Source organism: Populus alba, chromosome 6 (genome assembly GCF_005239225.2).
Source record: "Populus alba chromosome 6, ASM523922v2, whole genome shotgun sequence".
Lineage (NCBI taxonomy): Eukaryota > Viridiplantae > Streptophyta > Magnoliopsida > Malpighiales > Salicaceae > Populus > Populus alba.
In genome coordinates this window covers 7937620-7956347 of record NC_133289.1, presented here as the reverse complement: position 1 = coordinate 7956347, position 18728 = coordinate 7937620, and the positions used below count along the sequence as shown (strand labels likewise).

Sequence of the window (18728 nt, the reverse complement as noted above, 5' to 3'; positions counted from 1 at the left end):
GAAATATAATTTTTAACAATTGTAAAAAAATAAAAAATATTATATTTTTGTTGATTATATTAAATTTGATTCACAATCTTTTGATTGTTATATATTTTATTTTGAATCCTATAATTAATTTTATTTTATTTTGCCTATTACAATTTAATTTAACTTATTTTTTATAACAGCTTTGATCCTCATTGTTTTAATTATTATTTTTTTATCCTTTTTAATTAGTTTTTTTTTTATTTATGGTCTCTATTATTTTATTTATTATTTATTTTAAATAATTTATGAATTTTTTTTTTAATTTAATCATCTTTTGACTTTTTTATCTTTCAAATATGGTCCTTCATTCATTTTTTTTATTGCTATTTTTTATTTAAAATAATTTTATAAAATCTAAATTATTTTTTAATTTTATCTTTTTTTAACTTTTTTCATTTTTCAATCTTGGTTATTATTCTTTTATTAAACTTAAAAAAAATATTAATAAATTATTTTTCAGTTTATTTTTTAACGTATAACCAATTATTAAAAAAATATTTTTTAATTTATTTTTCATGATATTGTCAAACAAAAAATAAATAATTTATTTTTCAGGAATTAACTTTTTCATGCAAAAAACTATTTTTCAAAAAAAAAAAAAACATTTTACAACAAACAAACAGAGCATTGTGATAATATTTCCAATCAAGTGCCTAATAATATATCAAATAAACCAATCTTAAACATAAAGAGAGAACCAAGGACCAATTTAAAGACGATTAAGAAAATCAAGTAATACCGAACGATTTACACTGGTTAATTAAAAAAAATAAACTACTTGGGACAAATTACAACTTGTATTTATCCAATTTCCACATGAGAAAATTTTTCTGACTATCCTACAATTTAGTCATTTATTTTTCTTAATTTCCTCAGAAATTATAATTTAAATCTCACTGTTTATAAGCTATATCACATTTAGCCAAAAATAAAATAAAATAAAAATCTAATTATTTACTTATTTGTAATTATATTCTAATGAATAACTAAATAATCCTTATATTAAATATTATAGTTTTACCATCAAATTAAAAAGAAAACAAAACCTAGCCTTGCCAGAATCCCGCTATCCAAAGTCCAAACCCAAAAAAGGGTCATTTGTCTGAGAAACTCAATTCTATCTAGCAATTTTCTATCGAGAATACCGTCAACATATATGATTTGATGGCCTAAGATGGGCCAGAAAGAGTCCTGGCTTCTCACCAGATGGGCCTCCCTTTTCAGCTCCAAGCCAGTAAAAAGCCCAGTAGACATTAGTTTATATTCAGAATATAACTGAGCATCAAAACCTATATTGTGGGTGTTTATACCGGAAAGTGAGTTTTTGTTTGTTTTTCAGGCATTTATTAATTTTAAGAGAGGAAGAGTGAAAGGGGGTTTGTGTTAAAATTGAATTTCTCAGTTCCCATGAACCTAAGTGAATAAGTCTCCCACGATGTTATACACAATAACCCTCAAAGATGGAGCCACCGAGTGAAGGCATTTATATATAATGAAAGAAACACATCTTACCACATAGTCAATTAGCGTAAAAAAAACAAGAGAATTTGAAGAAAAAATCAATATTATGGATCCAATAATTTTTTTTAAGCATAAAAAAAATGACAGACTTGTAAATATATTTTAAATAAGAAAAGGAATTAATAGCTCCACACCATATAAAGAGAATATATATATAAAAAAAAATACCGAACATCAATCCATATGAATCTAAACAATGAAAGATAGAATCAAGGAAAAAAATCAATGAATAAAAAAAAAGTAAAAACTAAATACCAGCAAACTCGGGTGATGAATTTGAAAAAAAAATCTAGATTTATGGATCCAATGATGAAATAAAAAAAAATTAAAATATGATAAAGGTACTAAAAATAAAAATTTAAAACCAAAACATGAAGAGTCAAAAAGTAAAATATCATTAATATTGAACTGAAAAGCCAAATTGAAAATTCCTAAGTCCACAAGTTTACAAAAGAATTCAAAATAAAAATAAAAATAAAAATAAAGTGAGAGAAGACCAAATCTGAAAAAGAAAAAAAATTAAAAAGAAAAACAAAATCAAAATACATCATTTGATACTCAAAATGCTTGACCTGACATGTTGACTCGTGACTTGAGGAACCTGAGATTTAGACCGGCCTAGGTCTCAAAAGCAATTGGAACAAAGCACAAAAAACATCTTATGCTTATATTTAATTCGAAAGCATAAATTCTCATAAAAAAAACCTAAATTGAACAAAGCCAAAAAAAACCTCTAGGTAACACATGTTTTTTTTTTTTTCAAGACAAATAAAAAATCTTATAGGAATTGAAAAAAAAAAGCAGAAAATATCCGAAGATGAAATCGAAAAAACATAAATTAAAAAAAAAAACAACTAAGCATAATTGGGTAAACCTTCTAAGCCCAAGTTAATCTTCTAAAATCACAAATTATTAAATTCTAGACCTAAACTCAACAAAAAAATTCAATATAGAACAAATTCAATGTTGAAGGGTGAGATAAATTAATTTAATTAAAAAAAATTATTGTTAAAAGAGTAAGATCTAATAAAGAACACAAAAAAATTAAGGTAATTCTATACCAATTTAATATTGAATAATTAAATTAAATTAAAAAAATTTGTTCGAGGTTAATCCAGCAAAGATAAAAATAAAAAATGTTAAAATAAACAAAAAGCTCCAAGACAATAAACATTGCCTAAAGTATCAGTTGTCGGATATACACAAAAAGATAAAATTACATATTTTTTAATATTTTAAAAAATCTCATTTATAATTTTGTCAAAGAACATAATTCACCTTAAGCTCACTTTGGAGCTAATAATGTCCTCTGGTTTCACGAATCAAAAAGATCACAAAGGATAGGGATTATTAAATCTGTGATTTAGTTTTGTGAGATTCTGAGTGTTGTTGAGGTGTGAGATTTGGTATTCATGGCAGAGGAGAAAAGAAATCGCAAAGTGAAATCGATCTATTTTAGGGTAATTAATCTGATCAGTGTGTTTATGTTATATTATTGTTGCACACGATTAATCAAGAAGAAACAAAGTCTGTGTCAGGAAGAATGGGCCAAAACTTAATTACAGATTAGACTTGATAACAATCCAGACTTATGTAAATAACGGGCTGTTTCAGATATGAATGGATCATTTAACAGATATACCCACAAATTCGTAATATACATCCATCAAGACACTTGATTGTGCTATTATTAACAGAGGAACAACTCAATTTATAAAAATTATAGTTGATGCGATTGCATGATCGCTGAAGTTAATATTTATAAAAGTCTCCGAACTGGTAATCTCTATTAAATAAATCTAAAATCTAACCAGTTAAACTACACCCCTCAAGAGTTTTAGATATCATTATCTTAATTAGTAAAGAGCTTGACTATAAAGATATGTTTATGATTTATATCCAAGATGTGAGGAAAATAAGCAATCTCCTTGGATAGAGAGATTTCTTTGGAGGAATGGTTCATACGGAGTTGGTGTTGTAGAGGCCTGAGAGGGAAAGTTGCATTTACATGAAAATGAGAACCAGGGGAGAACAGCAAAGCCTCGAACCCAAACTAGCTGGAGAACAGTAAATTTTGGAGGAAAAAAAATGAACATAAAAAAAAGAATTCTAGCGATATGTAGATTAAAAAAAAAAAAAGGCAACAAGTTCATTCCATGATAATTCCAAGTTCAATCCTTTTACGAAAAGGAAACAATTAGGACCCAAGAGGGTAAATCAAGAAGTAAGAAAAATCGAGTACCAAAAAATTATTTCAAAGCTTTTTTGAGTTTCTATAATTTCCCTTGCAGGACTCCTCATCTAAATAAGAGAAATGACAAAGGCAGACGAGGAACTTATTTTTATAGGGACTACTTCCATCATCCCCATGCATTGTAGCTTCGCCATCATGTTGAAGCTCAAGATGATTCTAAGTTTCTGACAAATTTCTTTACCTGACATAGGAAAGAAAAATAAAAATAAAATAAAGTGTTAAGCCACTAAATGTAATTAGTAAACAAACAACCAAACGTGTGCCTGCTGAAAATAATCACATAAAAAAATGACCGAATATGTTTCAGACACGCTACCTGAAGGAAGTTGAAAACCAGTGCGCAGGCCAGATTATTAGAAACACCGCAGAAATTAAAAGAAACCAAGCTATTAAAGAAGGAGAAACAAATACCAATTGGAGAACGAATTTCTACAACTTGTACCTGCTCTAAAGTTAGAAACATTATCACATTCCAAGATCCCAGCCTCCCAAAATTTGGAATAAAGCCCTTATAGAAAGCGAGCGGGCCCTGCAAAAAACATCATATTCTATAGTAATTTGCTCTAATTACTTGCACATGTAGATATGTTGAAAACATAAAATGGCCTAGAATATTCATGCAAAACAAACGCTTCCCCTTAAAGTTAAAAGCATAAGCATATGCTAGAGATGCTAGCTAGTTTGCTAAATTTCTTTTATTATCTAGTAAAGTGACATCTGAGAGATGATAAATTAATAATCAATTTTGATCATGGTATGTATGGAAAAAATATGATAGGGCCATGTCATCATGATTTTATCAACTTTCCTATGTGCTGACAATTAGTAAATGATAATTTGCAAACTTTTAGCATCCCTAGCATTACTCGAAACATAAATGTTATTTTGGATAAAATAGAATATAAGATGCAATAATATCTAACATAAAGTACTTGTACTTAGCTTATGATATAATTAATGGTAAACTTATTAACATGTCAATGACTGGAGAACTAGTTTTCCTTTCCAGAAGAGAGATATATAAATTGAAAGGTAATCAACATACATCATTCTTCAAAGTCTTGATGAAACAATCAAGTGTGTTTTTGTATGCAGAATCTCCCATCATTCTCGACTTGACCTGCAGCAATAAATTTATAAAAACAAAATGCATTAAAACGAGCATGCAACTGAAATATACTTGGCAGGAATATAACAAACAGGTCACTGACCCAGGAGGCCAAGACCAGTGGGAATGCAAATGAACAGACTAGTTCATAAACAAAAGTTGCTAACTGCATTGTAGACACTGGTTAATTTTGAACTAGTTATAATTTGAGCACATATTGCATATAATATCCTTATGAAATATTAGTGTTTATACAGATATAGACAGTTTACCACATCAACTGGGGAACCGATACAAACAGCGAAAAAACCAGCTCCCAGAGCAGCAAAAAGATGAGTGACAGTATTATCTGTGAATCCAGGAATTTTCAAAATTGTCTGCATTGAATAGTAAAATTAGAAATAGTACATAATATTCTATGCAATTGTGGAAAAGGCATCATATTGTTGCATATTGAGTTCACCTGCTTCAGTTGATCATAGCTGGCCAGTTCGGCAGCATTTATAATAGCATTTCTGGCTACATTGGGTCCAATCCCAGTCCAGAGCGCCCCAACTCCTTCCTGAAAATTAGAAAACTGAATTAAAACAGACTGACTAATATAAAGGCTATATTTTTCAATTGTCTTTATCTTCATTTAGATACCTGTCTCACAATCGTCGAGTATGCATTCAAAGCTCCAGTATAGCGCCTTGGTACACCAGGTGGTAATTTCCCTTCAGCCTGAAGTCTAACTTTCACAAGATCAGTTGGATTTGCCACAGTGATTCCAATGGCACCTGATTGATGAGAGAAGTGCATCACCAACACGGGAAAAAGAAAAAAGCAGGCGTCCAGCAATTGTATCAGAATCAAGAATATACATATTAGTAGACAAATTTTTCTTTCAAGTTATTTCTAAACATCGGCAAATTAAGCTGACCGGTAGTAAGTGCAGCAAGAATCTTCTTGGTCAAAGGAACATCTCCAACGAAGTCACTGCCCACATAAAAGTTCTTAACCTGACAACGATCGAGGTTTAAATGTCACAATAATCAGCAATCAAACAGCACATAATGAATTAACTCACTACTTCACAATAAAAGACCATTTAGAAACCCACCGGCTCGTATAACCCAAGTCTTAACCCTCCAAAAACACATTGCCGATGCAATCCAGGTACAATTCCTTTCCAAAGCGCTGACAACCCTTCTTCCCTACCAATGGTAGCAACCGTGCCCAACATACCCCTGTATTTTGGCAAGGCCAATCCATCCCCTGCAACAGCTGACTTTTGTAACTGCAGCCTAACCTTTGCAGTGTCCAACGGAATTGTGCATATCTGCATTCATAGACAGTCAGCCTTAATCAGCTCTCTTGACCCAATTATAAAACTTAGTCATTGCTCATCCAGGGTAATAAATAAAGAAAGCGCAATTCCAACAATTTAACTCAACAGATATAGCCTAAAAACAGCATAATTCAAGATACAATCTGTATGAAAAAATGATTGCCCAGTTACCATTGATTTTCAATTAACATAATTAAACTAATTATTATGGATGATAAGATAAAGGAACTAGATTCAATTTAAATGGAATGAGTGATTTGTTTTTTTCTAAAAAACAATTACAGTAAGTGTTTAACTGATGATAAGAGTGATACAAAAGACAAAACCGTGTTAAAGGACAAAGATGTAGCTTTCACTAAAATATAAAATCTCATTGAAAATCTTAATTTCGGATTATTACATTAGATTAGCTCAGATGTCAAAATCTTTTAAACAGAAAGACATGATTAAATCAACAAGACAAAAGCATGGTCATCAGGTGCAAAGAAATGGGGACTAATTCATGTATCGTTACCTCAGCAAAACAAGCGGCAAAAGCACTACTGGCATAATTTCCGGCGAAGGAGATATCGGATTTACCTTTGGAATCGGCCACCATCTTTGCTTCAATTATTTTAGCTGGAGAGAAAATGAGAAAGAAAGAGGGAAAATAAATAAAGGAAGGGGAAAAGGAAACAATGGGAATCGTGCAAATCGAATCTTGGGAAAAGAGACCAACCAACTCGAGCCAAGCCGCAGGTGGCGCAATTGGTTCTTTTTTGATCTGTCTTGTTCACTTCTGCTCTTCATCGTCATCCCTCATTTATACTTTTGCACCCCACTACTCAAGATTATTAAGATTAAGAATTAATTAAGAAAAAAAAAACAAAATTGATCCGCATGTCGCTGTGTGAGAGGAGTCTGCGTATTGGATATATATATGTTTTATTTTTGCTATTCAATTTTTTTTTCTTTCAAATTCCTTCTTATACATTATATTGATCGGGATTTTGGGTTATCACGGCCTAAAAAAATATATTCAGGACTTAATTTGATGGTTAGATCAAGACTAGGTATCTTAACTAGTTATATGGCCCGCGCTACGCTGCGGGTCAATTTTTTTATATAAAAAAATATTAAAAAGATTTAAAATTTAAAAGTATTATGTTTTTCTACAAAGTTATACCTAAGAGCATTATGTTTGTCTATCACTCCTTACCCAAAAGTTATATTTATAATATTAATAATAATATTAAACTTGCATGATCTAAGTTTAAGTGAGTTTGATTGCAACATCAAACTCGAAGCTTTTAATATGAGTCTGGTTGCAAGGTTTTGTGATAAAAGTATGATAATTAAAAAGGAAAAACATTTAATATTACTGAATAAAACTTAAAAAAAAAATAATTGAAAATAAAAAACAATAAAGCAAACCATTATTCCCATGAATGGTGCTTTGCAAGGAAGGGTATAGTAAAATCCCCTCATGAGATCACAATAATTTAATGACCAGTAAACAAAAAAAATCATAAAGTTGAATTCTTAATCAAATTGATATTAACAGATGAAATTGAAAGAAAAAAAATTACTTAAGAAAAAGAAAAAAAATCTTAATCAACTGGTTTAACTCGTCAAACTTGGGATTCATGTCATAAAATTGAAAGAAAAAAAAATTGATGTCTTTAGTTATAGTTAATTATAATATTTAAAGATGAAATTGGAAGAAAAAGCTAATAAAGAAAAAGAAAAAAAAATATGAATCGACTGGGATAACTCACCAAATCAGGTTAACCCGTCAAACCTGAGATTCGTGTCACGAGAGTGAGATAACTAAATAGAAAAAAATTAACATTAATAAACTAAAATGAACAAAAAAAAGATTAATTAAAAAGAACAAAAATAAAGGAAAAAAAACCTACATGAAGAAAAAAAAACTAACGAAAAAAAAATTGAATTGACTGGGTTAACCCGTCAAACCAGGTTAATCCGTCAAACCTGGTATTCGTGTCATGAAAGTTTGATAGCTAAACATAAAAAAAACTTAATAGTAACAAACTAAATTTAAAAATAATAATTATAAAGGAAAAAAAAAAGCAAAAAGAACAAAAATACTAAACAAAAAAAATATTAATTAAAAAAAAAAAACCTACATGAAGAAAAAAACCAATGAAAAAAAAGAAAAAACAATCTGAATTAACTGGGTTAATCCTTCAAACCAGGTTAACCCATTAAATTTGGGATTCGTGTCATGAAAGTTTGATAACTGAATAGAAAAAAAAAAATTACGGGTTAACCCAAAATTAGTTGGGTTAATCCATCAAACCTGGAATCCGTGTTATGAAAATTTTATAATTAAATAGAAAAAATTTGACATTAACAAACTAAATTAAATGAAAAATTAATTAAAAAGAAAAATCAGAAAAAATTCGAGTTAACGCGTCAAACCCGTAACCCATGTAATAAAAGTTTGATAACTAAACAGAAAAAGATTTAACATTAACAAAAAAAAATTAAACAAAAAAAATATTAATTAAAAAAAACAAAGAAAACAAAACAGGTTAAAAAAAAAAAAAAGCTCAAAAAAACAAAGCAAAAACAAAGGCAGCTAAGAGTTTCAATATGGATTGCACCCGAAAAAACTAATTAAAAAGAAAAACCAGAAAAAAAAAAAATCCGGGTTAACCCATCAAACCCAAAACTTGTATCATAAAAATTTGATAATTAAATAGAAAAAAATTTAACATTAACAAAAAAAAACATTCATTAAAAAAAACAGCTTATAAAAAGAAAAAAAAAAAACAGCCTTAAAAAAAAAAAACAAAAAAACAGAAAAAGAAGACAGCTCATTGTTTCACTGTGGACTTGCACAGCGAAACACTGAGCTGTTTTAGCTATTGTTATAATAATACGTGGCCCGCGCTACGCTGCGGGTCAATTTTTTTATATAAAAAATATTTAAAAAAATTAAAATTTAAGAGTGTTAGGTTTTTCTATAAAGTTATACCTAAAAGCATTGGGTCTATCTGTTACTCATGATCCAAAAATTTTATTTATAATATTAATAATAATATTAAACTTGCATGACCCAAGTTTAAGTGGGTTTTGTTGCAACATCAAACCCGGAGCCTTTGATATGAGTCTGGTTGCAAGGTTTTGTTATAAAAGTGTGATAATTAAAAAGAAAAAAAATTTAATGTTACAGAATTAAATTAAAAAGAAAAAAGATTAATTGGAATGAAAAAAACAATAAAACAAAACATTATTCCGATGAATAATGCTTTGCAAGGAGGGGTACAGTAAAATCTCCTCATGAGATCACAATAATTTAATGACCAGTATACAAAACAAATCTTAAAGTTTAATTCTTAATCAAATCGATATTAAAAAGATCAAATCAAAAGAAAAAAGCTACTTAAGAAAAAGAAAAAAAATCTTAATCAACTGGTTTAACCCGTCAAACTTGGAATTCGTGTCATAAAATTGAAAGAAAAAAGATTTATGTCTTTTAGTTATAGTTAATTACAATATTTAAAGATGAAATTGGAAAAAAAAAAACTAATAAATAAAAAAAAATATGAATCAACTGGGTTAGCCCACCAAATCAGGGTAACCCATCAAACCTGAGATTCGTGTCATGAGAGTGTGATAACTAAATAGAAAACAATTAACCTTAATAAACTAAAATGAAAAAAAAAAGATTAATTAAAAAGAACAAAAACAAAGGAAAAAAAACCTAAGGAAGAAAAAAAACTAATGAAGAAAAAGAAAAAAAATCTGAATTAACTCGGTTAACCCGTCAAATCAGGTTAATTCATCAAACCTGGGATTCGTGTTATGAAAGTTTGATAACTAAATAGAAAAAAACTAAGTATTAACAAACTAAATTTTAAAAAAATAATTAAAAAGCAAAAAAAAAAAAAACTAAACAAAAAACATATTAATTAAAAAAAAAGCCTTCACATAAAAAAAAACTAATGAAAAAAAAGAAAAAAAAAACTGAATTAACTGGGTTAACCCTTCAAACCTGGTCAACCCGTCAAATCTGTGATTCGTGTCATGAAAGTTTGATAACTGAATAGGAAAAAAAAAATTTACGGGTTAACCCAGAAATAGCTGGGTTAACCCGTCAAACCCGGAATCCGTTTCATGAAAGTTTGATAACTAAATAGAAAAAAATTTAACAAAAAAATTAATTAAAAAGAAAAACCAGAAAAAAAAAAATCCGGGTTAACGCGTCAAACCCGGAACTCATGTAATGAAAGTTTGATAAATAAATAGAAAAAAATTAAACATTAAAAAAAAATAAAACAAAAAAATATTAATTAAAAAAAATAAAGAAAACAAAACAGCTTAAAAAAAAAAAAAAAAAAGATAACTAAGCGTTTCACTGTGGATTGCATTCGAAAAAATTAATTAAAAAGAGAAAAAAAAATCCGCATTAACCCATCAAACCCAAAATCTGTATCATGAAAATTGAATAACTAAATAGAAAAAAATTTAATATTAATTTTTTTTTTTAAAAAAACATTAATTAAAAAAAAACAAAAAAAATAGCTTAAAAAAGACAAAGAAGAAAAAAAAAAAGCTTGGAAAAAAAAGTCAAATGTAAAAAAAAAAAAAAAAAAAACAGCTCAGCGTTTCACTGTGGACTTGCACAGTGAAACACTGAGCAGTTTTAGTTTATTGTTAATATTATCTTTCCAACAAGAATAAAGTTTTCAAGCAGTAAAACTTTCAACTCCTGATTATTTTAAATAAAATAATTAGATTACATATGTGTGTATTATAATTTTAGATAAAATTATATTGTGTATTTGAGTCATTTAATTACTCTTTAAAGAATATATTTCCTATATTATAATCAATTACTAATAAATCCACTGTATCTTCTAATGGATGAAATGGTATGAAAGATTCGCTTATTTAAGAGTGATTATAGTTGTTTTTTAAATAATTTTTTATGTTAAAATATAAGTTAATAATATATTTTTTATTTTTTAAAAATTATTTTTGATATCAGCACATTAAAATAATTTGAAAACACTAAAAATATATTAATTTAAAGTTAATAAAAAAAATTATTTTTTTTTTAAAATACTTTTAAAATATAAAAAACAAACAATAATTACTATTTTTTTTTATCATTGTTATTGTTCGGGTCATCAAGAAATCAAGCTTATCCACCTTTGTTGAGGTAATGTAAATTACAGCCATGATGTACTTGTAGAAGTTCAAAAGAAAAATGTTGTCAGTAATTTTATATAACAATTCGCTTTTGAGTGTAACTTTTATATATCAAAATTAAATTCCTTTTATTCAGATCTCTTTTGGATTTTGAATAGACCATGTAGAAATGGATTGGTGTACTTTTCAAATATGTACATATTTTTATGACTTTTTTAAAATTCAAATATCATAATTAAATGAAAATTAAATTTATTTACTTGTTGTTGCTGTTGTTGTTGGGCTTGAGTTAAAGTCTGACTTGTTAATTAACAAGTTGCAAGTTGACTTAAATAATAATAAGTTGATCAATCAAGTTACATCGAGATACTTAGTGACATTAATAAATAAATATATTTTAAAATATATACATCGCAAACTATGAATGATGTATGTAGAGGAGAAAGGGAAGGCCATACCAGCTAGTTGTATTTTTTCAATATTTTCTCTTAATTTAAACTGAATATATAGCATTAAATTTTTTTGTGTTTGTGTGTCAAAATCAAACCTGAATTGATTTGTTCGGATAATCGAGTTTGATAATCTAATCAATTCCTTAATCTGTTTAACTTCAAATCTAATATAGATTAATTTTTAGATTATTAAATTTTCGGGTCAATCCATCAGCCTGTTTGACAACACTGTATTTAGCATTTACCAACCAAGCTAAAGTGCTAAACCCCTTTAAGTATAATTTTGTGATTCGAGAGTAACTTTTTGTAGTGAGTTGTAATTTACCCGTTTGGTGCTTATTTACGAGCCGTTGCGTACAAAGTTTTCAACAGTAGTGAGGAAACCTTGGCTGCAATTGGTTAGGAATGGGCAAGCAAACAATACAAGTAGTTTACGAGGACAGAGCAAGAAATTATCCAGAATCTCGTCGATATTATAATCATGAAGAGAGACGTGGTTATATACTTGAAAAGACATTCAGGAAAAAACAATCGGCACTTACCTTGAATGAGTTTCTTGCGTGTGATAATGACTTTTAAAGCGTGTTTGAGAAATTGAATGATTTTTTTTTAAAATATTTTTTTAGAAATATATTAAAATAATATATATATTTTTTAAAAAATTATTTTTACAATTAATACATCAAAATAATTCAAAAAATACTAAAATATTAATTTGAAGCAATTAGTTATATATATTATATATATATATATATATATATATATATATATATATATAAGTGATTACTTTTATTATAGATCATGAATGCTAAATATGTTTTTTTTTATTAATTCGATTCATTTTTTAATATAAGAGGCTTAGTTAGCATCATCTATTATTCATAAAAGGTGTTGATGAGATGACATTTTTTCTAATTAACAATTTGTTTAATTTGTATTGTGGTGGACTTAAAGAGATTAGGGAAACTGAACGTCTCGAGGTAAGAAGATGAGATCACTTATCTTGATTCGGGATATATAATTAGGGATGCAAGTCCTTCCAGCTAGGGTGATTTTGATGTTGATCTCTACACGGGCACTACAAGCGTGTCCTCGAGTTGGATGATTTGAAGTGGAGCAAGCTCGTTCATAAGCACTCTAAGCTCGTCCATGATTTAGGGTAATTTTTAGATATAGTTATATTACATGTTTTAATGTTTTGAAAATTATGAATTTAGTTTAAATTTAATAAAATATTATGTTAATTTTTATTGTGTTTGATAATGAGTTGTGAATGGTTATATTTAATGAATTGTGACGTATGTTGATTGAGACTTGTATTTTTGAATTGTGATACAAAAATTCTTGCTGAGCACGGGGAAGAAACAAAAAAAAAAAAAAAAAAAAAAAAAAAAAAAAACAATGCACCCCAATGGAACCGTGTTGAATCTCCTCATTAAATTACACTACTTTCTATATAGAAAGTAATCAATGAAATTCATTTTGAAGCGGGCTTCGGCCGAAATTATTTACTTACTGGGAAGAGGAAACATAAAATTTAACAAAAACTTTAAAATGCGTGGGAGTTTCACCGTAGTACTTAGACATTATTTACTATAAATTATTACAACAAAATTATCATTTTATCCTTAAGTGGGGAAAAAATTAAGTCTTATTGCTGAGGTTTTTTTTTTTTGTATCTTTTCCACTCATTGGTTATTAAAAATTTATTTAGAGGTGCATGTATTTTTTTATACAATAAAAATATTTTTTTAATCGAGAGTCAATAATATTTAAAATTATTGATTTAGGACTTTCATCACAAGCTTCTTTGTAGTAAAAGTATTTCTTTGCCACGAGATAAAAAAATATTGAGTCGAGGGACAAGGATTTTCAGGTTTTTTTTCTATTATCCATGTACAATGATATCATGTTTTTAACCTTAGAAAAGACGAATAATAATAATAAAAAAAAAGCTTTGAATTTGGGTATTTTTGAACTTTCACATGGGCACTTGTGTAATTAAAAAGATCATGGGGCATTTCAGTATTTTCATGTTTTTTGGAATTTTTTAATCAGAAAATCTTCTAACGCGTGCACAGGCGCAAGCAAGGGGGTGGCATCCATAGTTTTAAAACTCGACCCGACTCGGCGGGTTGACCCGGGGTTGGAACCGGGTCGGGTTTTAAAAAAAATAGGAAAAGAAAAAACCTGGGGTGACTCGGCGACCTAGTTGACCTAACAAGACCCAGTAAAAAACCAGGTTGCAACCTGTTGACTTTTATTTTTTTACTAAAATAACGTCGTTTTGATTTTTTTAATAAAATAAATTGACCAGGACGATCCGATAACCTGTTTAAAACCCGGAACCCGGGCCTTGAACTAGATCGGGTTTAAGAAATATGGTGGCATCCATGCCGTTCAGATGGCGCATGTTATGTCACCTTGCGATCAAATCTGACCATCCACTCGCTCCCTCGATGCACAACCGTGTTCTCTTTTACAAGGCGTGGTGCGTGTAGGTGTATGATGGTAGATAAAGTACAACATTGTCCTTCTTTCTTTCTTTTTAATTTTAGTTTTCATTCTTTTAATTTCTTATTTCGTTTTTATTCCTTTTATAAAAGTTTTATTTTTTTTCAATTTAGTCCTTCAATTACAATGTCTTATATGTTTTGTTTTTAATTTTAGTCCCTATTTTTTTTTAATTTCTTATTTCATTCTTATTTCTTTTATAGTTTTAGTTCTTATTCCTTTTATTTATTATTTTGTTCCTATTCCCTTTATAGATATTTTTTTAATTTATTCTTTTAATTATAATTTCTCATATATTTTTGTTTTTAATTTCAGTTCTCATTCTTTTAATTTCTTATTTTATGATTATTCCTTTTCTAGAATTGTTTTTCTTTTCAAATTTAGTTCTTCAATTATAATTTCTCATATGTTTTATTTTTCATTTTGGTCTTTATTTTTTTTCTTTGCCTTTTTGTTGAATTTTTTGTTTTCAATTTCATCATTTAATCAAATTTTTGTTGTTTTATTTTTCCAGTTAAACCCTCATTATTTTGAATTTTTTTTTCCTTTGGTTAAAGCTATTTTCCAATTCAATTTAACCCTCCAATTAAAAAAATTTATTTTCCCTCTAATAATGTTATTTTTTCTCCCTCATTTTTTTAGATCCTTTTATGTATTTGATTTTTTTTCTAATTTTATCTTTTGACATTTAATTTTGTTTGATCTTATTGTTCTACATTAGTTTTTTTTTAAAAAATATTGGTTTTGTGATCATTTATAGTTTTTTTTATGAGTTTATTCCGATCTCATGACCTAGATCATTGGTTCTGCATGCTATTTTTTAATATTTTTTTTTTTTAGAATTGTTTTGTCAGTGTTTGATTTTTCAAGATATTATTCAATTCATCTATAATTTGTTTTTGGTCTTATACAAGTGAACTTTATTTTTCAAAATAAAAAATATTTATTTTTAAATAATATTATTGATGTGTTGGGCCTTGCATGATATTTTTTTAGAGCATGAGTTTATTCAATTAGTTTCATTTATATTTATTTTTTAGATCATGATTTTTTTAGAATATAATTTTATCTTTTATTAATTGAAATAAAAAGTAAATACATATCTCAGTTACTTATACCTTACCTCTCCATCATATTATTGTGTTGCTTGCTGTGACTTTATTTTCCACCCCTAATTGTCAGCTGTGAACCCAACTTTATGGTAATGTAAACCCCTTTATCAATAATCTAAGATGAAAGAAGGTAGCCGCTAAGACCTTAAACCCCATGTTAAGCATGCGCGTGGAAGGCATAGAACAAACAAAAAACAATTTCAGTTTCAAAGAGACAATCAGAACAAATTATACAGTCTTCATTGCTTGGAATTTCTACTGAAACAACCTTGTCATTTAGAAGAAAAGTACAAGGAAGAAAACAGAAGCTAAACTACTTCAAGTATAGAGCAGACGGATTGTATGACAGTCAGAATGAGAAGAATAACAGCTCCTGAGACAGAGATTGCTGCCCATGGGGTATTGAAGTAATTTTGCTTAAAATTTGCCTTCCACTTGTTCCATGGCCTTTCGCAGAATTCATTCAGATCTTTAATGAGACCTTTAAAGAGAAAGACATCTCGCGACACTCTGTTTTGTTTGTTGAGATTGTAAAATAGTTGTACCACTTCCTTGTTAGACGGTAGCCAGTTTTCTATAATATGATTTTCAAATAGTATTTCCACATCTTTACTGGCACTGTCAAAGAGACCCATCAAGAAGATATAGTCACCAACATAACCATAATTCACGACATGGCACTGCTCAAAGACTTGCATGTTCCTGATTATGACTTCTGTTCTGTCTTCTAACCGTAATCGTGGGATTTCTAGCCTCCCTTTATTTCTATCAAATTTTATGTCCAGAAGATTCTTGCTTGAACTCAGCACAAACTTGACCCCCGCTTGGTGGAGCTCCTTTACACTGGGTGCGGTCAGAACGTCAAGTTCCTCGATCGGTTGCTGTACTTCTGTTGGCCGATAATAAATTGTAAGAAAGTCAACCAAATGTTTCACTTCGGAGAAATCTGCTCTCCCCAAATATTCCCCTACTGCCCCTGGAGAACCCCATTCATTTGAAAAGAACCAATGAGTAAGCTCAATCAGTGTAGATTTTGGAGAATTGAAACATTTGGTTGGTTTTGGAGAATCTATGTTGGATATTCTGTACAAATCCTCGAGGATGAAGAACGGGAGCTGATTTTCAAGCAAACAGATATCAAGCCTTACGTGTACACTCTTGTATGGAGGATAGAAAATGTTGTCTCTTCTTCCTCTGAAGTCCTTGTAATTCCACTTCAGCAAAAACTTAATGACGAAGGCAGCATCCATTAATATCATTTTTATGAGGTTTTCACTACTAAACCCAATGGTTTCCGCATAGGAATCACGGAATCTTGTTTCGTTCTCCTTTATAAATTCAATAAAAGCCTCTACATTTACCTCGGTCTGGTCAAGGAATTCCTGCAGGTACATTCTTTTGTGGTCTTCCATAGCTTTGAGCATATCTTTACCATGGTGAATTGGACCTACGGAGACCAATCGAGGCGTCTAGGCCCTTTCGTTCAACTCGCGTAATTGCTCAGGAACTTTATATATACAACGTGTCGGAGAAAGCATATGAGATTTCCAGCTCTTTCTTCACGGATTGGATTAATCTATCAATATCAAGCGAAACTTGATGACTCAGCTCACGATTAGTACTTGATGGTCCGCCAGATTCCATCCTGTGACATAACTGAGATGATAGCTAGTTTTAGAACAAAACAAGCAGATCAAAAAAATTGTTATCACAGGGAAAATAAATTCAATTACGTAACCCAGAAAAGAGATGAAACTTTCAGCCTTAAGTTTGCCTTCACTAGCAACAATTTAACCAGTAATATATGTGTGTGTGTGTGTGGCCACATAGGTGATACAAAATTAAGTGATGTATTAAATTTCTTTAATTAAAATTATTAATAATGTGCCTTGTTCCACATAATTTGTATCAAATGCTAGAAATTAATTATTAAATTAATTAATTAATTAATTTATATTGTTTCATATGAAATTGTATATTTGTGAAAAAAACTCTTAAAGAGTTTTTGTTTAGAAAAAATGATATTTTACATTAGAAAAAGAAATATGATAAAGAAATGTGCACGTAATTTTGATAATTTCCCTTGAGAAATTTATTTTTCATGTACTATTGTTTTGAATAAAAAAAAACATGATGTCTCATAAAAAGCCAAAAGCTCTCAACAACCGCAGTTTCAGAAGTTTTGCTCGTGTCCAAAAAGATGTTTTGCTGGCTGCCTTCGTGGCTAGTTGTTCCTTGGGGCTTTCCCTCCGGTGGATTTTCTTGCTGTTTGCTTTGTGCCATTGAAATAACAAGAGGAGAGGTGAAGGAGGAAGGAAGGAGACAGTGAAATGGGATTTGAGCCGTAGATCGGTAAGCTAATGGACGGTAGAGATGGAAATCCGTGTGCACGTGAAGCAGCAAATAGGATTGTTTTTTTTATTAGAAGATTTTGGGGTATTTAGGGAGTATTGTTATTTAAATATTTTTTTATTAAGAAATGTATTAAAATAATAATTTTTTTATTTTTAAAGAAATATTTTTATATTAATATATTAAAATACAAAAGATAATTAATTTAAAATAAAAAAAAATTAGATTCTCTTTAAAAAAAATTTAAAATGCAAAAACCAATGCTATATTTAGTGAATGTTTACAAAAGCGTGATTATGATCGCCATTTGCAAGCTTTATAGAGTGACCAATTTAAATGCTTGATTTGATTCCTTTTTAGATTTTTAGGGAGATTAAATACGGACCGTGCTGATGTCAAAAATGATTTTTAAAAAATAAAAAAACATCATTAACATGTATTTCGGCACGAAAAGCTATTTGAAAAACAATCGCTACCACACTGCCAAACACACACGAGTGTTACATAGGACTCAACTCATAATGACAATAATGTTTGGCAGTGTGGTAGCGGTTGCTTTTCAAATAGCTTTTCGTGCCGAAATACATGTCAATAATGTTTTTTCATTTTTTAAAAATCATTTTTGATATCAGCACATCAAAACGATCCAAAAAGTACAAACCACACTTAATTTTAACAAAAATAAAATAAAAATAAAATTTGATGAAACACAAAGCCAAACGTTGTATAGTCGTCATTATGAGTTGAGTCCTATGTAACAATGTTACGATATTAACTACTTTTTAGCAATTGGTTCTTTTTTGATTTGTCTTGTTCACTTCTGCTCTTCATCGTCATCCCTCATTTATTCTTTTGCACCCCACTACTCAAGATTATTAAGATTAAGAATTAA

The 18728-nt window shown here is 29.0% G+C and overlaps 2 protein-coding genes across 5 annotated transcripts; both read right to left on the bottom strand.

The window, feature by feature from the left end:
* Nucleotides 1–3675: 3675 nt before the first annotated feature.
* Nucleotides 3676–7119, bottom strand: LOC118048401 (mitochondrial uncoupling protein 1). 4 transcript variants are annotated; one of them, XM_035058065.2, is made up of 10 exons: nt 6962–7113; nt 6758–6861; nt 6016–6234; nt 5836–5914; nt 5559–5692; nt 5377–5475; nt 5186–5290; nt 4851–4925; nt 4248–4334; nt 3676–3986 (listed from the first exon to the last, which is right to left on the bottom strand). In XM_035058065.2, the coding sequence occupies exons 2-10, from the start codon at nt 6839–6841 to the stop codon at nt 3951–3953; spliced, it is 918 nt and encodes a 305-aa protein (XP_034913956.1). In that variant the 5' UTR covers nt 6842–6861; nt 6962–7113; the 3' UTR covers nt 3676–3950. The 4 variants fall into 4 exon arrangements, with proteins under 4 accessions (XP_034913956.1, XP_034913953.1, XP_034913957.1 ...); XM_035058062.2 differs by lacking the exon at nt 3676–3986 and having other exon boundaries at nt 3993–4334; nt 6962–7119; XM_035058066.2 differs by lacking the exons at nt 3676–3986; nt 6962–7113 and having other exon boundaries at nt 3993–4334; nt 6823–6861.
* Nucleotides 7120–15792: 8673 nt separating this feature from the next.
* On the bottom strand, nt 15793–16896 carry LOC118048289 (UPF0481 protein At3g47200-like). The gene has a single exon (XM_035057894.1). It carries the CDS (start codon nt 16894–16896, stop codon nt 15793–15795), a length of 1104 nt encoding a protein of 367 aa, XP_034913785.1.
* Between the last annotated feature and the right edge of the window lie 1832 nt (nt 16897–18728).